Source organism: Opisthocomus hoazin, chromosome 5 (assembly GCF_030867145.1).
Source record: "Opisthocomus hoazin isolate bOpiHoa1 chromosome 5, bOpiHoa1.hap1, whole genome shotgun sequence".
NCBI classification, from domain to species: domain Eukaryota; kingdom Metazoa; phylum Chordata; class Aves; order Opisthocomiformes; family Opisthocomidae; genus Opisthocomus; species Opisthocomus hoazin.
In genome coordinates this window covers 59,638,845-59,665,488 of record NC_134418.1, presented here as the reverse complement: position 1 = coordinate 59,665,488, position 26,644 = coordinate 59,638,845, and the positions used below count along the sequence as shown (strand labels likewise).

General features: G+C 49.8%; 2 protein-coding genes across 4 annotated transcripts in view; one reads left to right on the top strand and one right to left on the bottom strand.

Annotated features, from left to right (window-relative positions):
• MTTP (microsomal triglyceride transfer protein) overlaps positions 1-8,198 on the top strand; it is a 28,152-nt gene extending 19,954 nt beyond the window's left edge. The window contains exons 15-18 of one of the 3 annotated variants that reach the window (XM_075421461.1): positions 329-556; positions 5,030-5,154; positions 5,486-5,656; positions 6,568-8,198. In XM_075421461.1, coding sequence (XP_075277576.1) covers positions 329-556; positions 5,030-5,154; positions 5,486-5,656; positions 6,568-6,736 — 693 coding nt within the window. In that variant the 3' untranslated portion in view covers positions 6,737-8,198. Of the gene's footprint in view, positions 1-328; positions 557-656; positions 2,470-5,029; positions 5,155-5,485; positions 5,657-6,567 lie in introns of those variants that run through there. The other 2 variants (XM_075421460.1, XM_075421459.1) reach the window with 2 other exon arrangements.
• A 4,470-nt stretch (positions 8,199-12,668) lies between these two features.
• C5H4orf54 (chromosome 5 C4orf54 homolog) lies at positions 12,669-26,535 on the bottom strand. Its single transcript, XM_075422104.1, has 3 exons — positions 23,095-26,535; positions 22,393-23,004; positions 12,669-16,700 (listed from the first exon to the last, which is right to left on the bottom strand). The coding sequence occupies exons 1-2, from the start codon at positions 26,533-26,535 to the stop codon at positions 22,402-22,404; spliced, it is 4,044 nt and encodes a 1,347-aa protein (XP_075278219.1). The 3' UTR covers positions 12,669-16,700; positions 22,393-22,401.
• Positions 26,536-26,644: the final 109 nt, after the last annotated feature.

Here is a 26,644-nt window from a genome sequence, read left to right as displayed (position 1 = left end):
CTTTGGGTTTTCCTCCCAGCCGCCTGTGGAAAATAGTCATATGAATAAAGGAAAATATGTTTGAAAGAAAAGTAGGCTCTGGATTATGATCTGCACATGGGCAAATTCTGCCTGCATCTAAAGGGAAAAAACATGCCATGAGATTATTTTATTTTCCATTTTTCTAGCTGCTTCACCTAGTTCCCTTGCGTCTTAACCTTGTACTTTTTAATCTACAACTACATAAATTAGAGTTAGGCTCTTAGACGCTAAGAAAATGTGTAGGGTTCTTAACAGCCTGGGTCAGGCAGAGTGTTTTCATTGATTCTGTATCACTGTTGCTTCTTAGGTGGTGATTGAAGCTCAAGGTCTGGAGTCCATAATAGCTGCAACTCCTGATGAAGGCGAGGAAAACCTGGACTCCTTTGCTGGCATGTCAGCCATTCTGTTTGATGTCCAAATGAGGCCAGTTACATTTTTCCAAGGGTATGGTGATTTAATGTCTAAAATGTTCTCGGCAACTGGAGATTCCATGAACGTGGTGAAAGGACTTGTCCTCCTGACAGATTACTCACAGGTACTAACAGCACACTGTTTGCTTCTTTTTCTGTCTCTTAAGCATAGATGCTCCCTCCCCCACACCATTACGGCAGGGCATCGTATTTTCTTTCTTTTAGATGCTGATAAACCTGATTGATGTTACGTAGGCTTCTCCTACTATGGGAGCAATAGAAAAGTCACAGGTATTAAAAACCAGAATGAAATTACATGAAAAGCAATCTAGAACAAAGTTGAGAACACATATCATTCTAGAAAGCAAAGTAACACTGAATAAAAGCAAATTGAACTGTGTTTCCTGTAGAAAACTCGTATGGCTATCAGCTATGGCGTCCCCTCCCACAGTTTCTTGTAATAAGGTATTGTCCTGTGTGGCCACCTAAGCTTTCCTCTTCACAAGTTGTCCAAGGACCCTGTGTCCAAATAGGCAATAACTGTCAGGTACTGAACAGATGAATTACTGATACTCAAACTTTCCCAGATAACTGACATTCAAAGAACAATGCTAAGAGGTCCAAATTTCAAATACTTATTGCTAGGCAAAACCAGGAATTAAAATGAGGATTACATGATTTGTATGCAACTGTCACCCCAAATGATCTGTTAATTTTATGCTTAAGCATAGACTCATATACAAATATACCCGGCTACATAATGTATTATTGGAGGACTAAAAATCTAGCCATGTCTCTGAAAGTGCAGGGCCAGCATTTGGTTTGATATTTTCGTTCTTTCCGAGCAGAGATCTCCTTAGACCCTGTGAATTTAGCAGCAGCCTCAGCTCATGAAACATCTGCAGGCTCAAACTTTACTTTTTACTTTTCCCCTTTAATTCTTGGCAAAAGAAATTGCCAAAAGCAGATGATGAGAAAATCCACCCTGATCAAAATTACACTGAAACATCTCCTGCACTTGACAGCTGTCCCCATGCTGAACCCAGCTCAGCCCCTTTATAACGGTATTAGAAGTCTAGAGGGCTTCCCACGTAGTGCACAAACTGGCGAACTAAAGCTCATTCCAACAATGCTTTACAGTTCACACGCAGATTATGGGCAAAAACTTTACCGTGACCTATTTAACAAACAGGTTGTGGAGATGAGAAAGATAATCACGTCCAGCCCTGAGCATACGAGCATGGTGTTTACAGAACTAAATATTTCCAACTGCTGTGCATGTACCAAGCTCCGTACATACCCCAGCTGAATCAGCTGGCCGGGCACCCCGAGAGCTCTGCCAGCCAGCAGATTCTCCACTCCTCGTCTTTGAAGAACTTCACAAAAGTCTGGGGCACATCAGGGCTGGGACTGCGTGCCATTTTTAACAATATCAGGGTGTAACATTTTTGGTCAGTCGCTGACTCTCTGGAAGCCTGAGCAGCAGTGTGATGAGATGGGATCCCACCATGCTTTCTCTCTTGGGTTGCCACTAGCACAGTTGCTGCCTCACAACCAAAAAGGCATTTGTTCTTACCTCTAGCCCCCCCAAAGGCAAAAACTGTTTAAAGCACTGTTGAACACAGCGTCAGGCTGAGCTGCATTTTAAACACAGCACATTTTTCTAAGAAAGGTTTTACAGCTATGTTCCAGGTCAGCAGCTACATCAACACGCCTTGGGCACTTCCACATAACCCAGTCAAGCTTCATTAGAAATGCTTTCCCCTGTCAAGTTCTTGAACTGTGATTACAGCTGTACCAGAAAACACTGTCAGAATGGAGGTGTAAATGGTGTAACACTGGAATTGAGGAAAAACAGTGCAGGAAAGCCATAATTAATCTAGATTCTTGATAGCTGAATACTACCTCCCCTTTCCCTGGCCAGCACGGACAGGCCTTGCCTGGAACATAAGCCCCTTTACAAATTCATACTGGAGACAACCAAGCCAAACGTGGATTTATCTTCTTTCAAAGAAGAAAACCAGGCAGGGGAAACAGTGCCCATTCTATACCAAAACTCAGCGTGCCACTGGTGACCGCAGTGGGATTTCACAACAGGCAAAAAATGTTAGGACACAGACAGCGCAGTTGAGATCAAACACCAAAAGAATGCCTTGGAAGCCAAGACAGGAGCTTAAAAACAGGGCAACTGAATAGTCAGAAAAGAACTTGTATGATATTTGGGTTGCAATTTTTGCATTGGTGTAGTCTGATTTTCAGAAAAGGGATTTTTAAATATTATAAAACTTGTGTTCCCCTACTGCTGTTTGTAGGGACCATTTTGCATAGAAAGACCAAAACTGAGTCAAAGTGCTGTCAAATCCACCAAATAACCTTACCGCCCCTGGAAAATAGCTTCCTTTCATTAACTTTACAACTGCAGTAATCACAATAGACACATTTTGGAGAGGTGATTTCCAAGTTAATAGTATTGCTTCTAAAGCTTACGCTCCTGCCCACCACTGTAACAGCTTTTCTCACATAACTCCACAAACTGAAGTTAGAGTGTATTTTACAGCCATTGCCCGTTCTGACAGAGTTGTTTGAGGGCTAAGAGTAACCATCCACAAGTTACAATTCCCTCTATAAAATAAACAGCTCTCATAAAACTGTTTTTGAGACTTCTAAGTCACCTCCATTAAAGTTCAGTAGTGTTAATATTTCTCCTAGGCAACACACCTGCCAGAAGCACAGAGAAATTAAATACTGTATTAATAGGTCAGAGAAGCCATTTGAAAGCCAGACCCCGGTGGAAGATAGCCAGTTCCCAAATAAGTGCCTGTTTCAGCCATCTCTGCATTGCATTACAGTTGCGCTGTCACTGCAGTATATAAAGAAACTTATTTTTATTGAAACATACAATGTTTTAGCATTTTAAACAGTAACATAGTACTGATTCTGATCTTTCGGATCACATTTTGCACTGCAGGTGACATAGAAAACTTAAAATAGGAAGGGAAATGAAAATACTGCTCCTGAGGAGGCTGGGTCCCTGTGATTTACACCTCCCATCAGCCTGGATCGGATTTGCACGAGGCAAAGGACAGGACTGAGCTCTAAAGAAGGAAATAGATGAGCTAGTAAAACACAAGGCAAGGGCTCTTTAGCTTCTCTGCTGGTTTCAGTGACAAACCTGACTTCATTCTAGGTAGCCTTTAAAGCCGTAAACTGTGCAAGCACTGCAGACCAAGCCTACTCTAACATTATTAGGTGTGATTTGACAATGCATCTAAAAATACCTGCTCCTCTGGTTGTGTGTACATGTCTCTGCCAGAATGTATACTGTTACCTCCTTGCTCGTTAACAGCTACCCACCAATTCAGTCCCAATTAAAAGCAAAGTAAAATATAGTAAAACAAGCTTTATCTCCAAACCTAAACATACCAACAAGGAAAGTGTTCCTTGCCCCACTGCAGCCAATAGAAAAACTCCCTTTGATTTCAGAAAGGCCACAATTCCAACCTGTGATTTTTACTTGGGTGAAAATAAGAAATTGGAGGACAACATGACCACGCGTGCTGGGGGCGTGCTGGATTTATAAACCACAGCCAGCCCACTGCATTCTTACGTTAAATCTGGTGCTCACTTCAGCAGCAACTGACTGCCAAATTGGTTCTGCCAGGGAGGTTGTTTCAGAAATTGTTTATTTACCTTAAAAGGTGAAGTAACCATACACAGCCACCATAACTATCCAAGTCCTGGATTACGGCAGGAAAACTTTAAGGGCCTGAATGAAAGCCTCCCCAAATGTTGCTCTTTGCTGTAGGGATTAGGAAACCACACTGTCTCTGCTTGCTCCTTTCTTAAATCCTGGGACAGCATTAGCTGGAAGCACTGGGCTCCTGAGTAACTAAGAAGACAAGAGAGACTTTTAAGGTGCCTGGATATCAGAATGGGGGAGGAAATTGGGTATTCACACATCCTACAAAAGCCTGCACCATTAGAGGTGCTGAAAATACCACAGGCATAGAAACCTGGAAGGAGTGAGAAAACCAGCTGGGAGAGAGGAGGAAGTGTCCTGTACACAAGGGACGTGATCGAAATAGACTTTCCCTGAATTAATGATTCTTTTAAAACAGTGAATTAATCCACTAGTTCTTAGAGAGGCAGGACAACTGTATAACGTGAGTCAGATTGCCAAGCTCAGTGAACCTTAAAATCTTGGCTGTGCGTCAAAACTTAAAAGTAATGAGCTGCCACGACCCTGAGCTATATTATCACTTCCGAAACGGACTCCGTGTGATGCCTTTCCAGACCAGCCACAGAGATTTCAAGAAGCCATGAGCACACTCGATGGCTGATGGCAAATACATTAAATGCAAATTTGTGGTGGCAATTAAGGTGCATTAGCCTCTGGAAGAATGCAAGGTGCCTCATCTCAGCCTCAGCCCATTTTCTGGGGAGCGAGGTACATCAGAGGTGTTTTGTCCACCCTTTCAGCAAAGCCCTCTGTTCCTTTTTGTTCCTGCAAAACGACATGTTGCGTAAGGAAACAACTGAGGTCTGCAGTCAGTAACGGGGGGGGGGGGGGTGTTACCTGTGCTTTCTGATGGCTCTAGGAGTTTCAGCTGCAGTCTGGGCCGAGCGCCAGCGCAGAGTTCCTGGGTGGCCTCGCCATTGACATCTCAGGAGGGATGGAGTTCAGCCTGTGGTACAGGGAATCCAAAACCAGTGTCAAGAACCGGTGAGATACTCACAGCGCGTGCTATAGTTGTAGAGAGCTCAGGCTCCTGAGCCCCGGTAGTCCCAATGAGAAGAATTTAAATATAAAAGACATTGCAGATGAGTTAAAATTAAATAACAGTTACCTGTATGGGAGAATGTTTGTACTTCACTTTTCCTTTCCGCCTCAGTAATATCAGTTCCCTCTGGTCTCATCTGAACTTATATACCTTTGCTTGAAGAACAGGCTCTTGAGGGCAGATTTTATGTATGGATGGTAGGACTGCTCGCAATCTAAATTCCTCTTTCTTAATGTGTTTTGAATTAACTGTAATGCCTGACTTTATTTGCAGGGTAGCCATGTTTCTAACTGGTAACACCGAGGTGGATTCCTTCTTTGTAAAAACTGGTATGGAAACCACTTTGGAAGTAGAAACGACATTAGACTTCATCTCCACGGTGCAGTTTTCACAGTACCCATTTTTAGTCTGCATGCAGATGGACAGAGTGGAGTCTCCATTCAGGTAAGATATAAGAGCACGCAATTTATGAGGTGTCGTTTCAGCCGGCTCCTGAATCTTAAACTTTTGGTGTTCACAGCCATGAGAGATTAACAACAGAGGTCAAATTTCAGCCTAACACAATAAGGTGCAGTGTTGGCTGTTACGCGTACCAAACTCTCTGCTAACCTCTTCTTCCCTGTCCCTCACCCCTGAGATTGAGAAAGGACGTTTCTGAAGATCACAACTTGCTCCAAACGTGCACTTTAGTCTCATTTTTTAATTTGGTTTTGGAACTGAAGTGGCAGGACACTGGTTCCCTCGTGTACAATCAGTTCTGACAGTGACCTAAAGCTGTGCCAGCAGTAGTTCTCTATTACGCTGTTGAGAGAGGAAGCGCATAGCCGTAAACTAGCTGAAGTTGACAGTTTTCTTCATCATCTGCTCTTTACTAATGTCAGCAAAAGTACCTGGTGTGTTAAGTTCTTGCAGCCATCGTGTTCTATCATATTTTATTAAGGCACCAAACTTTCCGGAAAGCTAAACAACTGCACAATAAGGTAAAAAAGATCCTTTCCAGCAGCCAGAGTAGTAATTGCATTGCCATGTGAGAAGTTTACTACTCCCTCCTAATCCCTATTTGCTAAGACCTAAGGGTGATAACATTTGCAGAGCCTGTGCCAGATTTCCATTCAGGCTTTTCTGATCCAAAAGATGGTAAGCCTGAGAGAAAGTAAAGAACTCGAGGGTCTCTGGGAAATCCTAAGAAAAAATATCTGTTATTCTGTAGATACAAAAACATCTTCTGCTTGTACCTACGCACTGTGGAAGTGTGATCTCGTCTGTATGTAAAGTGTTTATCTCTAGCCTCAGCTACAGGGTACAGATTTTGCATAAATTTGCGAATGCCAGATCACCACGTTGTGTCTTTGCAGGCGTCAGGTGACGAAGTATGAAAGTCTACCGTCCGGCAGACGGTACACTGCACAGAGAGGGAAAGCAGAACTGTTGGCAGGTAATGAATACCCTCTCCATCAAGAAAACTCCAACATGTGCAAGAAGGTTTTCGACGCAAAGTCTGATTCCTCCAGCAGCTGGTTTTGAAATGAGCACCTGAGCTTTTGCTTTCCTGAGTCCGTGGCTCCCTCAATGACTTCGGCTTGTACGTAACGTACTAACCTGGAGCTTGGTCTTGTACTGCTGCAGTTAATGGGAAATTTGCCATTGATTTCAACAGGCTGGGATCAAACTCTCAGTGCGTGCACAGTGTTTACATATTAACCTATATTTAAGACTTTTGTAAAGTACAAAGCTAAGGCAAATAAAGAACAATTTGGTAGTATTCCAGGCACTCCCTCAAGGGTGGTGCTAATTCTTTATTTTTACTATTTTTGTGCGGAAAGCAAAAGTAATCCCTCATTTTTCTTTGGGGAATACAGAAGTCCATGTTTTTGACATGCAGTAAGAACAATTATGATGTATAAGGAATGATTATTTATGAATATGTTTTAAAGTATTTCGGTGTTTTAGGCCTATGACCAATCCTCATTCAAATATTCAAGTACAATTAACATCTAAATGGGACCATGAATTCCTGCTTACTCAGTATTGCCTGTTTACAAAAAAGCAGGTTTTATTTTACGTGATTTTAAGGGATTTTCCCTTTTTTAAGCAGTCGGAGCTTGCTTATTATTATTATTTATCTTTTGGGTTTTTTTTATTAACTGTTTTAGTTAAATACAACTGATTAAAAATGTGGGGTAACATTTCCAGAAGTACTTATGGCTACCTGAATTCTGTTCCCACTGAAATCAATGGTATAATTTCTGTAGTTATCACCAGTAGCAGAGTTAAGCCAACACTGGTTGCTCCTCAAGGTTGCCTCCTGAAAATTTGTGTCCCTTTGTATAATCAAGGCAGGTGTATTTCAAAATGTGCACCCACTAAGGCAATTCTGAACTACAGTGAAGGAAAAGGTCCTGAAAGAAATGTGTTTTGAATGCGCGGTCTAGCAAAGCCTGTGCAGAGCCAGAACGTTTTCTTCTAGGTAAGTTAGGCTCATATTTCAATGCAAAGAAGCTATCACTACTCATACAAGTCCTCCGATTAACGTGACTTACCCCTTTTTGCTCGTTCAAACAATGTCTTCTTAGGAACTGTGAAAGTTTTACAACAGCATTGCAGATTAAGAAAGGATATACCTCATCCCAGATTAAGAAAGGATATACCTCATCCCAGCTCAGCTGATCTCTGACATGATCCATCTGATTTAATTTTTATAGGACAAGGTGGGTGAGTGCCGTCACAAAAAAGTGAAATAAAAAGCCAGGAACAATTGCTTTTCAAACAAACAACACCAGGCAGGAAAAACTTGTAGATTGTCATGAAAAAAAATGTATTACAAGAATAAAAAAAATTTCCAAATTCCTTCCCGTTGTAAAAAAACAAGAGTGCAGAAATCTGCAAAAATCAGACTGTCAATGGGATGGAACAGTCTACTTGTTGTCTTTCCTGAAAATGCTGACACACTTCTACTCAAAACATAAATAAATCAGGTAAAAATACAGTGTGAAAAGCCTGTTTTGTTTTCAGTCTTGGCTTTTGTCCATTACCTTCTGGGTTGTGAAAGCCTCTAGTTGGGGAAGGAACGGTGTTGACATGGGTGAGAGGAACCATTTCATTCATCACCACATAGGAACCAATACTGTAAGGTGGACACCCACTCATCCCGGGCTCCCCCTCTGCTCAGGAGACGGAGGCATCTCCAGAGGGTGGTGTAGACCCCAAGCAGGATGCATCACGTGCTGGAGGTGCCTGCCCGAATCCTCTGCCCAGAGGAGAGGTGAGACCTAGGCGGCCCTCTTCAGTGCCGATACTTAACCAGGAATGAGTTCAGGCCAAAGCAATACCGGCGCTGCTGGCAGTGTCACCAGCCTGTAAAATAACGTGGCCAGCACTGCCAGTGACCCCGCTCCTGATCCTCAGCCTTAAATGCCCTCTCACTCCTCTGCTGAGGATTTTATGCAACACCTCATCCCCAGGCATTCCTCCTCCCTCAACGAGGGGCAGTTTCTCCTTCATCCCTTCCAAACCTCCCCTCCTTCTCCCCAAGCACAGTCTTTCTTTCAGCAAGGCTCCCACAAAGCTGTCTCTTCCCCTCAATATCCACGCTCAAAGCCTGCACCTTCTGTTTTGTAGACACTGTTTGATACCTCCACTACCATTTTAGGAACTGGAAACGAAGACAAATTTTTACATTTGTCACTATTGACAAATACTTGCTATTTGTGCCATATAAACCAAAAACAAGATCAGAGCTAAGTATTCACACACCTAGAAAGAGGCAGTCTCCTCCTGCAGTGACTTGACACCCTAAATATAGGAGGCAGACAAAGAGTGGCCCAAAGAAATAGCTGCCATAACTATTTCGCTTGTAGAGAATTGAGATATCAACAGATTATGACCTCAGCCCTACGTCCTAATTTGCATCAACAGTTTCCCAGGCTTGCCCATGACGTCACAACTCAAAATCAGAATAAAAATGCTCTAGATAATGCAGTTCGTATCTGTGTGATCTATATCTGGTATCAGCAGTACCACTGCAAGGCTTACTCGCTCTCAAATTTATCAAATCTAAGAACCTTCTGAATGTGTGCCTGTAGAACAGGGTCCTTTGGCATATAAAAATAATATAACATCGGTGCTCACTTTTAAAAAGATAAAATATTTTCCAGTTATGAAGGATAATCTCGCTCTTGCCGAGCATCTGGCCAACGACACCAGGTTTGCTTCTCTTTCACATGGAATACACAGGTCTGTTTCCCATAAATACATCCAGTCTCCCAGAGTTACTGATCTCTGTGTTTTGCTTTTTTATTTACTCACCAAGCCCTGGCACAGCTTACTGAGGAAAATCCCATGCCCATCTGCATTATCAAAAACTGGTCTTTCGGAAGCGGATGACCAGCCCGTAAGGGCAATTTTGGGGCTTCCACAGCTTTGCCAGCATCCCTTGAAACAAAATCAAACGGAGCTTCTGAGGCCCACGTTGCTCCTTCAGAAGTGATATGTGTCCTCGTGGAGACCCCCTGCCAAGGCAGCATTACACTTGCCTCTGAAGCTATCTGACCCTAACAGCTGGACATGATGGGGATTCCAGAAGGGGTTTAGCCCAACAGCTGGGTAATGGAAGGCCATGGCTTCCTTACGTGGGCTCCATAGCTACGGAAACAACAAAGCTGACCATCTTCTAAAAATACGGTGAAATTAATGCATTGCTTAAGCCTGCACTTGAAGTGAAAACACACTGAGGGTTACAACCAAAGCAAACACTATGAGCGTTAATCACAAACACGCAACGTGCATCTTTCATAATGGGTATTATGCATACTTTTTAAATCAGCAGCAATGGTAGCAATTAAACAATATTTCATACAAGAAGTTTAGAGAAGCAAATAAATGCTCAGTCCCTTCTAATCGGAAGCCGCAGAAAGAACAGTGCAGCAACCCACTTGCAAAAGAGATTTTAAAAACCTTCCCCTTAACCTCTCAAGCAGCGCTAATTTTTAAAGAGTATTTTTCATACTCTCTTCAAAAAATATTCAAATTCCAGCATTCAGTTTCTAACTCCACCGCTAAACATATTCTGGTGTGAAAAGCACAAGGGAATATAAAGATCAGTGATCTGGGAGGCAGACCTCCTCACGAGGTTATGAATTAAGACACCAGTGCAGTACAGGTTAGCAGATATTGGGACTAAACATCATCATTTTGGTAACATTTGACCATACACAACTGCTGGTAAAATGCATTCTTTCCTACCAATAATGGATACCAACCAGAGCTGCATGGGTGTAAATCAGCACGATCTCAGAACAGCCTGCAATCATGCTGCCAGCATCTGCCTTTCCCTTTGGTAGTGGGAACGAGATCATAATTTTAATTATTTTACTTTTAATAAAATTAATGGACACTTGGTGAAAGGTGCTAGGGTTAACGCACATGCAGCAACTCGTAAAATATTTAGCCTGGATTTCCACTGAATATATGTTACTTATAAAGTAAACTCTGACTTACTGAGAGCATCTGGCAGAGAATTTGTCTGGCTACATAGTGTAGAAGGAACCGCAGTCCTTAAGTGCGGACAGGTTTCAGGAGTCACAAGCCCATACGACGCATGCTGCAATTGTACCTTGGAACACAGCAGGATTTGTTAAAAATAGCAAAATAAACAGAAGTCCTGGTTGAGCAAGGTTTTTAACCACATTTTCAACTTGAACTGTGTGCCTTGCCCAGCAGAGGTCAGTGGATAGTAGCAGGGCAGCAGCAGAGCTGGGCTGGCAGGTGCTATTCTGCAGCATCAGGTTCGAATTGGGTAACTAGATGACAGGTACCTCAAAAATAAAACAGCTGGATAGACTACGGATACAGTTTGGGTTTGGCAAGAAGACTGCTTGTTCTCGGTAGTGACAATCCAAAATGACAGCACTTGTAAAACAGGTGCTTTAAAAATAATAATTAAAAAAAAGGAGCCTTGTTTTATCCTGGATAGCTTACTTAGATTTGGTATCAGGGAATTATCTGCTTCTCATTTTGCATTGTTCCCGCTCCCCCTGGCAAGCAGTGCTGCGTTTCTACCTTTTGGTCTTATCTTTCCTACCAGTGATGTTTTAAAGTCTGTTTAGAAACACTTTTCTCCACCAACCCTCGAGAATCCTAGACATATTTCACTTGACTTTTCAGATTACTTATAGGTGTCATAAGAAACTCTCTCACGTTAGTTTCAGTGGGTTTTTGTAGTGTAAGGCACATTGCTGTCGGACAAACACTGGCTGCAAGATCTTAAGAAAAGGCTGGAGTTCATGTCTCCAAGCATAAGTACTTCCGACCTCTCTTGTAGAAGTTTCAGCTTAAAATGTTCATCTGCCCTTAGAAACCAAGGGTGCTGCGATGAGCTCATTACAGAGGTCCACTGAAATCAGGCTCCAGGGTTCTTGGAGAAAAGTAAAGGAGCAGTTGCCAAATCTTCCTGTTGACCACCCCAGGTCCCTTTGCAACGTCAGACTCCTCTAGTTTGAACAAAGTGATCTAACGCCTTTCTCTCCACGCCCACTATTAATTTGGTTCTGTCTTGGTCATGCTTAGATCTCCTGTGATCGCCTGGCTTGCTCTTGTTGAGCTAAGCTTGCGTGGCCGCGCCCTCCCCAGTTCATTCCCCCCTTTTCCGAATTCTTCCATTCAGCATCTATGCCCATTCGTCTCTTCAGTCTTTTGGGTCCGCCAGTTAACCCACCTGGATTTCTCTATAGCCATCACTTGCTATACATTGCCAGTCTGGTGACTGATGGCATCTATCCTAAGTGCAATGCTAAGGTACAAGTTTCAAAGAAGCCAAACACAGAGAGAGAAGGAGAGAGACACAAAATATCACAAAGACCAAACCACTGTTTTACCATTAACCTTGTGGTTCCAGCAAGGCAGGAAGACTGTGTAGCCACGTCTTGGAACGACAACAGCAAATTCACAGTTGATGTCTTCATATTGTATTACTTGTAGATAAATAACCAGGTGAGAATCTATTTTCCTTCAAGCATCTAGGGCATGGGATTAAAAGGCAGACCATTATAAGGCGCCCCTTACACAATGAAAACTGAGAAGTGAAAGAGTTCTTTTTAAACTGCAAAACTAAACTTACATTTTTCAAGTTCATTTGGTGATTTTTCAGTGTTTGACTCGTGCTTTTCTAAACATTTGAACTTAACATCAGAAAGCTACGCAATCTCCACTAGGGTAAAAGGGACACACAAAAGCAGCAAAAGGTTTTTCCTAGCAGTAATTCAAGTAATACTGCTATCCACTAATAAAGTGATCCTACTTTTGATAATGTCACAATATTAGACAATGAAAATAACAAAGAATGAGCAGAAAAAAGTTATTCACCCCACCATTTGCTCTCTCCGAACATGTTACAACAGACAAAGATGCAGTTCTTTGAATGCCCAAACCCACACACCAGTCAAAGTCAGTCCACTGAAACTGGGGATTTCTTTTTTAATTTCAGTTATATCTGGGGAAAAAAATAAACAAAGAGAGTCAAACAAAGCAATGCCTCCACCTTCCCTTTGTCCTAAGAGGGCAGAGCAAACAGAGTGAGATCAGGTCAGGAAGAGACGTACAAGACTGGGACAAACTCAAAGAGACTCTGAGTGAGCGGCTTTGGGTCTGCTCTCTGGTGAAATCTCCTCTTGCTGTTTACACATTGAACGAAGTAATGCCTCTGCTATCGCTTGTTCTGCACAACAGCAAAAGTATCTTTGCAAAAATACAACCAAGCAGGGAACTGCAGGCTTACTTGTAGTGTGTCTTTTACTGAAAAATACATTTTATTTATTGCAACATTCAAAAAAAAAACCCCAACGTAATACAAATGCTTACTCATCCAGTTACAAACTTTGGTACTCAGCGGTTTCAGACAGTCCGTTCTCGCGCGGTCGTGACGTACGGACGCATTTCCAACGTGCAACACGCTGTTAGTGCAATTCTCAGAGCGACTCCGCTGCCCTTCAATCCCAGACTCACGGCATCCTGCAGCGGGATCACTTCGGGCTTCGGCTACGCGCTTGCCACAGTGCCATCTACGTTGAGAGCAGCTCAAAGAGTCCATTTTTCTCCGGTTATATATCTTCTTTTTTTAATCCCCCCCCCGCCCCCCCCGGCAAACAATCATCAACACAATGCGTTCACGGCGTTTTGCCCTTTGCCTTATAGCCCACCGCTCTCTCATCAGACATACCACCCACATCCTCTTAACAATCATTAATCCTGACTTCACATTTGCACTTTTAAATATCTCTACACTGATAACCCACCCCCTTAAAAAAGGAGGGAAAAAGAAAAGAGGAAAAAAAAAGAAAAAAAAACAGAAAAAGGGGAAAAAACCACAAGCATTTTTAAACTAGTGTATGTGTTCTCAGGTAGCCACAAATTAATGGTAATTTCTAAGCATAAGGAATGACACTTTGGCCATCAACACTAGAGAGTAAAGGCAGCTTTGAATGCAGACAAGAAAAAAAAACAACCCACACAACCCATAAATACATTTTAAATCATTCATCAAGTGATTCACCAAGGATTAAATTCAACTGAGCGAAACTGACCCTGTTTGCAAAAGACCAGAACAACATCCGTGCATCACTCCAGTCTCGCTCAAACTTTTACTTGGATCCTGACCTAAAACGCGCGGCAGCGGCTGGACGGCTGCTGCAGACCCCGAACCCTGACGGCAGGGTGGGGAGGGAACTTGAGCGGTGCCCAGGATTTTGCCCTGCTTTGCACACGGGCTGAATTTCAGCTGTAACGTCCTATGACTGCACCGTGAAACACATATAATACTAGCAGCTTGTGAACCCTGGTGTGGAGGGCTTGACTCTAACCCAAGATATGTGGTTACACATCACCCCATCAGCTGGAGAAATTCACCGCTGGGTATACACGGAGGAGCACCGGATCACCGGATTTTTTTTCTGGTGACCTTCCATGGATGGCACTGTCTGCTGGGTCTGGCTAGATGCAAGCCCAGAGCTCCGGTTTGATACGTACGAGGTGAAGAACCCGGGACTCGGGTCTGCAAGGCACTCAGCGCTCTGGGCCAAGTTCAGCAAAGTGTTGCGTTGATGGGTGAAAAAACCCCACCAAACAGACTGCACTTCCACTGAAGTTCCCAAGAATCTGCTCAGATACTTGAAGTTAGAGATGCACATGAAGGCTTTGCTGGCTTTGTGAAGCGAAGCTCCTCGCAGAACTGACCCCTTGATGCAAACATGGAGTCTCTTTGGAAATAGGCAAAATTCAGCAAACACTGTTTGACATTAGAATTGACACATTCCACTGAAGAAATCTCCCCTGAGAAAATAAATAGCTGTTGGTATTGCCTCATTTCACTGCTTTCAACTTTGCAGGCAGTTTAAAAAAACCCTGCAAAACTTTCCTCCAACAAACACATGTTGAAATCCTGGGCACTTTGTTTTCTATGCACTTTTTTTCCTTTCAAGTACACCGGGTGAAACTGTAAACCCTGAGTTTGTGCGTGCAAACCTATATCTTGTAAACTGCAATGTGGAACTTCGTTCTGAGCACCAATAAGACAGGACAGAAACATGTTTCAAGACGGATGCTAGTATTATAATGTACATACCGTGCACGCGTACGTCACAGGGGACAATCTGCTCTGGTACCTGCACTGTCCTGCAGTCCAAAGTACTGTCTCGTTTCACCCCGATACTCTAGCCGTACTGTCTACAGACTCATCAGTCCTGAAAACGGTGGAGAAGCGCTCATTTTCTTTAAGAGGCACTCAGCCCGAATCCCGGTGGGAGGTGAAAGCTTGTGACTGCAGACCGCACAACCGCAGAGCACGGGGATTAAGCTTACGCACTCTACGCTCTAGCTGGGCACGCCAAGCTCTTTACAAAGGGTTAGAATAATATTTTTTCACTGGATTTCCACAGCGATGAAGGTAAAAGAGGAGATATATGTTAAATCACTCACTATCTGTATACTTGCAGTGCATTTCATCCTGAGGGTAATTTCAATTTGTGCCTGTAAACAAATAAATTACATTGAAATACAATCATCTCACACGTACTGTTGCACTGAGTTTTCAGTATCTTGCGAGTTACTCAGGAAAATGAAAACCTGGGGCTTTCTTTAAGAATGGGAAACCCTGAAACTTCCTTAGCAGCAGGAAACCTTGAGAACAGGCGCAGGAAAATCCTGCCTGTGAGCAAACTGTTAAGTACAGACTTTCGAGTTTTGCATTTAGATTTTAAATTTCCAACCTGTTACCTCAAGAAAGCTTTACGCTAAATAATATAGGCTTGATCTTACATTTATTGGCTTCCTAAAGTGCTTCACTGCACTGAAATTTTGGGCCGGGAACACACTACTGTAGTTTAGTTTTTCTGCCATGGTAACAATTTTCTTTCGCTGAGACCAACTGGTTCCTGGCAACAAACGAATCAGTTGAAGTAGAGTTCGACACATGGAAATCCATATCACTGCATTTTGAGTAATCTTATTTTGTATTTTCTTGTTCAAAAGAGGAATATTTTCTTAGCAGATACAGGTAGCATGGATGTAGCCCTCAGATAAACCTGCCAAACAACAGACAAAGAAACGACTGCGTATTATTGGGGCTGTAACATTAGAAAACTCGTCTCACAGGGGAATCACTAAGATTATGTTTTCAGCAATGCTGCAATTTAAGGAAGAATAGACTGCAGTCTTAAAGAAAAACAAATGCTGTCCTCTCCTTTAGAACCGGGATCTAAAAATATCACATTCAATTTCTGGCTTTCCAGTATTTAAACACTACTGTAATTAAGGCAGCTTGTGACGTTCAACACAGTACAGAGAAGCAAACGAAAAACGAAAGCAACCAAATGTGTTTTCTGACATCTACACAGCCTGTTGTGAACCTTGCCAAAGAACGAACGCTAAAGATCATCCCAACACTACAGACCTCTCCGTTTGCAATTCCAAGTGCAGGAGTACAGAGTACAAAACAGTCATCTGGTCGCAAATCATCACCGAAACCCATGGGGAAGACCCTCGTTTAGTGCAGTGGGAGAGAGCTGAGGGCTGTATTTTTCTTTCGAGAGTGGCAGGGCTGCAGTGGATCATCACAACACGTTCCTGGGACCCGGACAAAGCTGTGCATCGATCTGCACCGAAACACCGCTGCGTTTACCCCCTGCGTTTCACAAGCAGCTGTAGTGGCACCACCACTGCTAGCCACCGGCACAGGGGCAACGCCCGAAGCCTGCACAGTGGCTTCAACATAAAAAACAACTTTGCAGAAAATAATACAGTAATTCAGTGTTGCTCGCATAATTAAATGTATGCGTATTCCAAAACTAGAGGATATTTAGGAGAAAACAAGAAACTTACACACTTGTTTTGTATGATGAAGCAAAAAAATGAGAAAACTGTTGAAGCTGTTTTTAGGATGAATGTTTAGAGTTACCAAGTGTGTTTCAGATTAAAGGAGCGTGATTCTTCTTCCTTATCCCTGTAAAAAAAAAAAGGGCATCATTAATAAAAAGTAAACTGTTAGAGAGCTGCCAATGACTGTCTGAGCAATCTTTACTACTCCAGAGAAGCGCATAGTATCTCCTTCATTGTCACGCTATTCTTGCTACTGATTTCCCAAGCTACTGCCAAGAACCCGACCATAGCACCCAACTCTTCAAATCCAGTCAGTGGCGAGGCAGCCTTATTTTTTGAGCAGAACTGATCCTTTCTGCTCAAGGTGTGAAACGCGCAGTGCCTTACAACCCCGCGGTTCCCCGGGGGCTGGTCCTGGGGAACACCACGCACATAGGTAGGAGGAGGGCAAAGCGATCCGTCCGGGATTTAAGCGACCCCCCCAGAAGTTACAGGCCTGAGTGCTCTACTTGGCAACACAGCATCCAAGCATGGCATACACAGGCAAAAATGAAACGATCTGTAATCCTGTGCTCCAAGATTTGTGGAGTTAATGCATAAATACTTGCCCAGGAAAGTGTCCCGGGCAAGAAGAGTAATTAAGCTCACACTTAACTGTTGTTGGTATCAAGGTTAAGCACTGTTTAAATGCTTCCTCATGCTTATTTCCATTTGTAGTGATTTGCTGGATCAAATGCTGGAGCCCTTTTAGTTGGAATATTCCTGTATTTCCCACTAAAATTGGAGAGGTGCTTTACTAAATTCTCAGCGAAGGCATCAGCATAAGTAAACCCTACATACTGCATGTTTCACTGTGCGCTGACTTTGACTTAATAATGTAGAGTACGTTTTGCTGAATAGGGCACAACTAAAACAGAATTTAAAAACATAAATTTATGAGCCTTTAAAAAAGTCTTTCATATACATTATCCACACAAAATTAATTTTTAAAGGCAGGCATAGATTGTCTGATGGCAGGTAGGAAGAAACACAACTATTTGCGTACTTTGGTGACAGAACTGCTCTCATCTGACTTCGCCTACCTTCCACAAAAATAAATGCCCCTTGTAGTCCTGTAACTATAAGGTGGCTTCAGTTCAGGCACATGTTTGAACAGAGCAAGGAAAAATACCTTTCTAACACTAGCAGTACAATTTACTACAGTAAATTTATTTTCTAATTTATCTACCTAACACAAGGCAGAAACTCCCCAGAGTGTAATACAGACACAAACGTTAAAAACACATTTTGCGTCACTCCGGCTGAGAACGCGCTCCCTTCAGGCAGTCCGCTCACTACAGGTCAGCACTGTGCAGGCTCGGATGCAGGAAGACTGGCAAGTTTACCAGAACTGAAAATTAGCGTGACTTTTCATCCATATGAAGGAAGATGTGCAGCAGGCAAGCACTATGTTGCTAAAAGCTCACCAACTACTGTGAGCGAAGAAGAGGAGGGAGAAAAGCAACCTCACGGTGTCTCTCAGAAACACATACATATTCTCTAATATTGGCTGTACAACAAAAATTTAAGAATTGTTCAGAACTGGCTTGGATTTTCATAGAATCATAGAATCACAGGTTGGAAAAGACCTCTAAGATCACCAAGTCCAACCATTCGCCCGACACCACCACGCCTACTAAACCATATCCCGAAGAGCCACGTCTACACATTTTTTGAACACCTCCAGGGATGGGACTCCACCACCATCCCAGGCAGCCTGTTCCAATGCTTGACCACTCTTTCAGTAAAGAAATTTTTCCTAATATCCAATCTGAACCTCCCCTGATGCGGCTTGAGGCCATTGCCTCTCATCCTATCACTAGTTACCTGGGAGAAGAGACCAACACCTGCCTCACTGTAACCTCCTTTCGGGTAGAGAGCAATAAGGTTCCCCCTCAGCCTCCTCTTCTCCAGACTAAACAGCCCCAGCTCCCTCAGCCACTCCTCGTAAGACTTGTGCTCCAGACCCCTCACCAGCCTCGTTGCCCTTCTCTGGACACGCTCCAGCACCTCAATGTCCTTCTTGTAGTGAGGGGCCCAAAACCGAACACAGTACTCGATGTGCAGCCTCACCAGTGCTGAGTACAGGGGCACGATCACCTCCCTGCTCCTGTTGGCCACACCGTTCCTGATCCAAGCCAGGATGCCGTTGGCCTTCTTGGCCACTTGGGCACACTGCTGGCTCATGTTCAGCCGGCTGTTGACCAACACCCCAAGATCCTTTTCTGCCGGGCAGCTTTCCAGCCACTCCTCCCCAGGCCTGTAGTGTTGCATGGGGCTGTTGTGACCCAAGTGCAGGACCCGGCACTTGCCCTTGTTGAACCTCACACAGTTGGCCCCGGCCCATCAATCCAGCCTGTCCAGATCCCTCTGCAGAGCCTTCCTACCCTCAAGCAGACCGACACTCCTGCCCAGCTTGGTGTCATCTGCAAACTTACTGAGGGAGCACTCCGTCCCCTCATCCAGATCATTGATAAAGATGTTAAACAAGACCGGACCCAAAACTGAGCCCTGGGGAACACCACTCGCGACTGGCCGCCAGCTGGATTTAACTCCATTCACCACCACACTCTGCACTCAGCCATTCAGCCAGTTCTTTATCCAGCAGAGAGTACACCCATCCAAACCATGAGCAGCTAGTTTCTCCAGGAGGGTGCTGTGGGGAACAGTGTCAAAGGCCTTACTAAAGTCCAGGTAGACAATATCCACAGCCTTTCCCTCATCCACTAGGCAGGTCACCGGGTCATAGAAGGAGATCAGGTTGGTCAAGCAGGGCCCGCCTTTCATGAACATTCTTTTGCCAGAATCCAAATCGATAGGGTCCATTTTAATCCGTTGATTGTGCAGAAGAGAGCACCGGCCACAGAAAGCAGTGCTGGAAGAGCGGCAGATGTGCGGAGGGTTCGGTGCCACGGGCAACACACCACCACAAAAGCTTCAAGTCCGCGCTGTCACGTTGATCTCCAGGAGGTGACAGAGTCCAAGCCCTTGACAGGATGATAGTTTGTGAGTGAAGATGTGAAAAAGAGAGGAAAAAAAGTAGAGTAAATGAGGGAGGAAGCGATTATATGCAGTACGTAAGGAAGTACAGGTGTGGAAGGAGCGAGCATTCATCCAGCTCATTTTGGCTAGTAAAAAAACGGGACCTGAAAAGGACAGTATTTTATTCAAAACCCACGTTCTTGTGATGAGATCTAGCTGTTTTGAAACCCGCTTTAGGATTGGCACAGCATTGCTGCAATCAGAAAAACCCTGACCTGATGTGAAAGCAATTAGAATGGAAAATGTTCAACAGTTCACCCTCCGATTTGTATGAAATTATACTCCCGTTCTTCTTAGGCAACAAAAAATTACCCCAAGCAAATGCATGCATCTAATTAGGAAGAGAAAGACAAAAGAGATACAGGAAAAGAAGGGAAAACATATCAAAAAAAGTTCATAATAAAAGAGAGAAGAAGAGAAAAAACCATTCACAGGGACATGAAACTTACATAGATGAATGAAATACCTGAGTAGGTACAAGGACAGAACAGAATAACGAGAAGAAGGCTACAGATGCCATTCCCCTCTGACATATACCTTATTTCCCACTGAGAGCTGTATGACTAACCAAAGTCTGATGAGAAGCTAAACGCGTCTTGCAGCACGCAGCTAAAATGATTTGTTTTACTGACTTTCAGAACAGCTTGAGAACTGCCCCCCCCCCATCCATTCTGCACGGGCAGGTCGGAAAGGGCAGGGAGGGGCCATCCCTGCCCGCATGAGACACCACGCAGCTGGGCATCATTAACAGCAAAAGATGCAAGTCTTCCCCCTGCCAGATGACCTTCTGTGATGAGCAGGAAGGTTTCTGCATCACCGATCTCTTTGGGCAGCTTTCACACCTGCGACCAAGGGCAGAGCCCTAACACAACGCGAAAGAGCGGAGCACCGATGCGGTCACTGACATCACCGGTAAGAAAGAGCAATTTGCGGAGAGCATCGCCCGCCTCAGTGGCAGCCCAGGCACTGCGGGCACGTGAGCTGCGTGGCACGGCAGGATCACCCCTGGGAAACGAGGGGTGAATCGCTCAGGGAAATGTGATGGGTTTCGCTTTTTTTAAAGAGCAACGTGAGGTCAAGATGCTAGGGCTTTTCATTCAAAGAGCTGCTGCAAGACAGGAATGTCCTTTTCAAACACAGCGAGTGCCTAACTGAAGTCTCACCAACAGCTGGTTCCTTGCGCTAGTGGTCTGAATCCGGCCTTGGGAGCAAATGGAAAAATCAAATAGCCTTTGCCATTTTATCCAGATACTGTTCAGTTTACTCTTCCGTTTCTAAGACTTTACTGACAAGATCAACTTGAGTAGCACAGCAGAGCTTGACTTAAATTGCTGCTTCGCCTGGCCCGAGTGACCTCACAAGGGCCAATGAAAACAGCTTCATTTACAGCCAGGGTACAAGAATGGCACTTTCAAGATAAAATATTTACAAGCAGAGAAGAAGTCAGCGTATAAATCATTTCAGTAAGGTTTCATTCAACAAATATTCTACTATGCAGTAGTAGATGATGCTGATTAAAAGAACTACAGAAGCAAAAAAAGGTAACCCAAACACTGGCAGAAAAAAATTACCCTCAAGCATGCGACTGAACAAAACTCTGCACAAACTGATGGCAAACCCAGACCTCCGACTGTTCCCGCTGTTTCTCTTTGCCTCTTGATACACACCAAGAACAAACTCCGTGAGTCTTCAGGAAGCCACGAAAGACCTTGGTAGCTCTGCCCAATACTGTGCTTGATAAAGATGAGCCATGTGTGTTCATGCAAGAGGCAAACGGAGCAGTGACGCACATCCCCAAGGCACTTTCTTAATATTTGGGGTATTTTAAAATGAACTGTCATCATTCCTTGGTTGCTTTGCACAGGACATCCCGCACCCTGGTTTCAGCACGTGCCATACACCCAGCCCCATGCCCTCCTCCCTGCCCCAGACCGGGCACTCCACGCTCCTCCAGTCGCATCCCCGAATTTGGAGGCCAGCCCTGGGTGACAGCCCAGAGTAACCGGACACTGGTGGGACTACAGCGGGCCAAGCACGGAGTAGCGGTGCAAAATCGTGACTTGCAGCGGTGCCCGTGGGCTCCGCTGGAGCCCTCCTGCAGCGCGGGCAGCCGCAGGCACCCTCGCCCACAGCCCCACGGCACAGCGGAGCACACCAGGGTCTGCCCCGTGTATCCCCCTCCCTTGTCTCGCTGACAAGCACGACTCCAAATGAGGGTCTGCCTCCATCAGAGCCCTCTCCCACTCTTCCTGTGGAGGAGGAGAAGCGGGGGTCTCAGGGCAGAGAGACGGGCGCTCGCCTCCCCTTGGGAGGAAGAGGCGCGAGGTGAGGAAGGGGGGACGCGCTGCCGAGGCAGAGGGGCTGTTTCACGGCTTGCAAGGTGGGTCCAGACGAGGTGCCCAGCCGCGCTCCCCTGCCCGGGAGCAAGGGGACCCCACGGAGGCAGTGCCCCCCGGCCACGGGGCTGCACAAACGCAGGCTGCATGACGAGCGGCTGTGGTCAGCTTCTACTGGAACTGCCTCTGGGCCAAAAAAAAGTGGAGTCTTTACCTGCCCTGAGGGATGCCGAACCGCACCGATGGCCTTTGTGTTTCCGTCTTATGGCTGTACTCTGGGTCCCGGTGAGGGCCCACCTGCGGACCCCAGGCTTACCCGCCTCCAGGAGAAGCTGTGCCACAGCTCTCCTTTGGCGAGTGACTGGCGACCGCCGCGCCTAGCTGCCTGCACCCACTCACCCGCGCTCTTCACCGGTGCTCCACCACGAAGCGCATGGTGGTGCCGTCGAAGGAAGGCGGCGCGACGATCCGCGGGCCGGTGGCCGGGGCCGTGATGCTGATGACCGGCTTCGCCTCGGCGGCCCCACGCCGCGGTGGCGGCGGGCCCTTGCCGGTAGCCACGTAGTAGGGGGTCTCGGCGAAAGCCGCCTCCGCCGTCCCCGGGCTGCCGGGCTCGGCCGGGGCGCTGGCATCGCTGCCCGGGTGGGAGAGCGGGCGCGGCAGGGCGGCGGCGGGCAGCATGGCGGCGGGCAGGAGGCCGGGGTAGAGCATGTACGTGGCACCGAAGGCGCCGGCGTTGAGGGCCAGGGGCGAGAGCGGCAGCGGGAGGGGGGCGACGGGCGGCTGCTGGGGCACCGGGACCTCCACGTACTGCCCGGTCTCGGGGTCGAAGAGGCGCCGCTTGGGGGGCTGCTGCACCGGCGCCTCCACCAGGTAGTAGTGCCCGGTGCTCACGTCCAGCAGCACCCTGCGCTGCGTCTGCGGGAAGGCCTCGGCCGCCGTCGCCGCGGCGGCGGGCACGGAGGGCGAGAAGCAGAGCAGCGGCGGCGGCGCGGCGAAGGGCGGCGGCGGCGGGCGGTAGAGGGCGGCGGGCGGGCCCTCGGCGGGCGGCGGGGCGGTGGCGGCGGCGGCGCGGGAGGGCTCCTCGGCGCGGGGGGCTGCGGGGCTGCCGGGGCGCTCGGCGGTGCCGAAGGGCTGCAGGCCGCACGGCAGCGGGGAGGGGGGCTCGGCGGCCGCCGTCAGCGGCAGGGCCAGGTAGTTGCCGCAGTCCGGGCCGCGCTCCGCCTCGCCGCCGCCGGCGCGCAGCCGGGGGGAGCGCGGAGCCGCCGGGCCCCGCAGGCCGCCCTCGGAGCGGGGCTTGCCCGGCGCGGCGGCTCCGGCTCCGCCGGCTCCGCGGAGGGTGAGGAGGGCGCGGGGGGGCGGCGGGCCGCGCTGCCGCTGCCGGGCCAGGCTCTCGAAGGCGGCCGCCTTGGCCGAGACCTTGTCGGCGGCGTTGTTGAGGGGGCGGCGGGGCAGCCGCTCGCCGCCCGGGCCCTTGCCCGACGGCTCCTCCGCCTTATCCGCCGGCGGCGGCGAGGGGGGTGCGGCGGCGGCGGGGGGTGCGGGCCGGGGGCCGGCGCCCCGCTCCTGGCTGGCGATGAGGGAGAGGACGTGGCTGTCGGTGATGGGCAGCGGGTCGCTCTTGCGCTTCCACTCGCGCTTGTCGAAGCTGTAGAGCTCCTCCATGCTCCGCACCGCTGCCGTCAGCTTCTCCAGCGCGTTCTGCGCCGGCGCCGCCTTGCCCTCCTCCCGCGGGTCCTCCTCCGGGCCCGGGCCCCGGCCCCTCTCGGCGGGCGGCGGCGGGGGCTGGTGCCGCCAGGGCGCGGCGGACTTGGAGACGATCTTCAGCACGGCCGGCTGCCGCGGGTCGCTCTTGTTGGGGGCGATGGTGGCCACCGGCAGCCTCCCCGAGGTGCGGTGCACCAGGACGGTGCCCTCCGGGGGGCGGGCCGGCGCCCTGCCCGCCGCCCTGGCCCCCACCTCGGCGGGCTTGGCGCTGGGCTGGCCGGCCGCCTGGCAGGTGATGACCACGGGGGAGAGGGACCTAGGGACGCCGGCGATGACCAGCTGCTGCCGGGTCTTCTGCTCCGGGCCGCCCTGGTCGGAGGCGACGCTGCCCTTGTCGCTGCTGTTGTCCCCGGAGTCGCAGCTGTAGGAGCTCTTGATGAGCTTCCGCACGTCCCGCACCTGGTGCAGGGGGCCCTGGGCGCGGTGCTTGCCGTCCCGCACGTCGCGCACCAGGAACTGCGGCACTTTGTCGGGGCCGTCGGCGGCCTTGGGCGGCTTGGGCTGCTGGCCCCGGCCCTCCTCCGGCGGCCGGGCCGCGATCTGCGGCGTCAGCAGCTGGGCGATGCTGAACGCGGCGTCCCGGGGCTGCTGCAGGCTGCCCAGGCTGATCTTGATCTCGGGGGCTTTGGGCTTGCCGGCGGGGGGCGAGAAGGAGGAGGCGGCGGCGGAGCACTTGGTCGCCCGCTTGCCGGCCTCCTTCTCCCGGGGGATGTGCTGGATGGCGGGGACGAACAGGCGGGACATCTTGGTGGACTTGCCGGCGGAGATCTCGCCGAGGTCGGCCCGCCAGTCGCGCCGGGGGGAGAGCTTCAGCTTGCCGACCGGCGCCCTCTCCTCCTTCCTCTCCGCCTCCCGCTCCTTCCAGGACCTGAAGGCACTGTTCTGGCTGCGGAGGAAGGTGGCCTTGATGGCCTCCGAGGCGCCGCGCTTCACCTCGCACAGCTCCTCCGGCAGCGCCCGGTCCAGGCTGCGGCTCCCCTCCCGGGGCGTCGACGCCTTGGAGGCCGGCGACCGGCCGCCCTCGCCCGCCTCCTCCGCCGCGGCCGCGGTGCCGTCCGAGCCGCCCTCCGAGTGCCGGGAGCTCTGCCGCTGCACGCCGGCCTCCCGCTGCCGCTCCCGCCCGCCGCCGGGCTCCGGCTCCCGGCCGCCGCTCGGACCGGTGTAGGAGGTGTCGGTGATCTCGCCCCGCTCCATCTTGAACTCGTGCTCCAGCTGCATCTTCTTGGAGATGACGTTCTTGAGGAGGCTGGAGGCGAACTTGGACTTCTTGCTGGACGCCCCCCCGCCGCCGCCGCCGCCCTCCGCCGCCGGCTCCCCGCCGCCCGCCTCGGGGGTCGGGCCGGCCTCGGGGCCGCCGCCGGGGTCCAGCAGCGTCACCAGCCGGGAGCCCGCCCGCAGCCCCCGCGGCGCCTCGACGTGCGCGATCTCCCCGTCGAGCTTGCTGACCACGAACTGGAGGGCCCTGGTGTGCGGGCGGCCGGAGCGCGGCAGGCCGGGCTCGGCCCTCGGCCCCAGCCCGCCGCACTTGAGGTCCAGGTGGGTGGACCAGCGGCCGACCCCCAGCGCATTGTCGGGCAGGGAGGCGGAGGAGGCGCGGGAGCCGGGGCGCAGCGTGTCGAAGTAGGGGTACGCCAGGCTGCGGAAAGCCCTGGCCGTCAGGTTCCGCACCTCCTTGTCGGCGTCGTCCAGCTCGCTGACGGCGCTGGAGGCCCCGCTCGAGTGCTCCCCGGCCCTGCCGGCTCCGCACCGCGTCTGCAGCCGCGCCGGCACCGCGATGAATTTCCTGGCGTGCTCCGGTTTCGCAGCCGCGCTGCGCTCGGGAGCCGCGGCCGGGCGGAGGCTCATGTCGCCTTCATGCTGGGCGGCCGGAGGAGCGCTTTGCTCTCCGCGCACGTTGCTAGACTCATTTATAGCCCGGGCGGCGGCTTTGATTGATAGGAGAAGCTGGGCGGCCGGGCTCCCGCCGGGCCGCTTGGACCGGGTTTCCCCCGGGCCGCCGCGCTTGTCCCCGCCGGGGGTGCCGCCGTCGGAGGCCAGGCTGACGATCTCGGTGCTGCTGGTGTTATCGACGCTGTCGGTGCGGTTGTTGGGGTCGCTGGTGGTCGTGCTGAGGTAGCAGCTGTTCTCCTCCTCCTCGGTCGGGGTCTCCCCCGCCGTCTCGTCGCTCCCGAAGGAGGCGTAGTCCACGAAGGAGTAGATCACGTTGTTGTCCTCGAAGTCCCAGCGGGCGGCCAGCCCTGCGTCGAAGTCCATGTCGTGGTCCACCTCACTCAGCTGGATCTCCTGCGTGCTGATGTAGTGCGCCTCGTCGCGCCCGGGAGGCGGCGGGGGGGGGGCGCCCGGAGGGGGCCGCGGGTCTCCCCCGCGCCCCGCGCCCTCGTCCTCCTCGCTCTCGTAGCCGAAGGAGGACGAGGAGGTTTTGCCCTCCGCCGAGACCGGGTCGCCCATCGCCGGAGAGCCGCCCGCCCTGGTCACCGGCGAAGGGCAGCAGGAGGAGGAGGAGGAGGACTCCGGGCAGCTCCCTACCGCCCCCCCGGAGCCGGGGCCGGGGCCGCATCCCGCCGCGCCCGGGGAAGGCGGGCGATCCCGCCTGCGCTCCGAGGATGCCGGCCCCGCGGCCCCGCCCGGCGGCCCGCCGCCACCCCCGCTGTCTCGCTGCGGGGCCAGCTCGGGGGGCTCCGCGCGCTGCTCCGGGCCCCGCGCCCACCCGCCGGTCTCCGCGCGCGCCGCCGCCGCGCCTTCGGGGCCGGCTCGCGGCTGGCCGCGCGCGTCCATGCCGGGGCCGGCGGGGCGCGGGAGTGGCCCGAGGGGGCGGGCGGGCACGTGCCGGCGGGGTGGGGGGGGGACGGGACGGGGGACGGGACACGCGGCTCGGGCCGCCCTC

Excerpts from the sequence above, each read along its gene's own strand:
- C5H4orf54 (XM_075422104.1), bottom strand. The coding sequence starts at position 26,535 with ATGGACGCGCGCGGCCAGCCGCGAGCCGGCCCCGAAGGCGCGGCGGCG. Across the intron at positions 23,005-23,094 it reads CCGAGCGCCCCGGCAGCCCC|CCGCCGCCGCCCTTCGCCGC; the intron begins GCAGCCCCCCGC and ends CTCTACCGCCCG.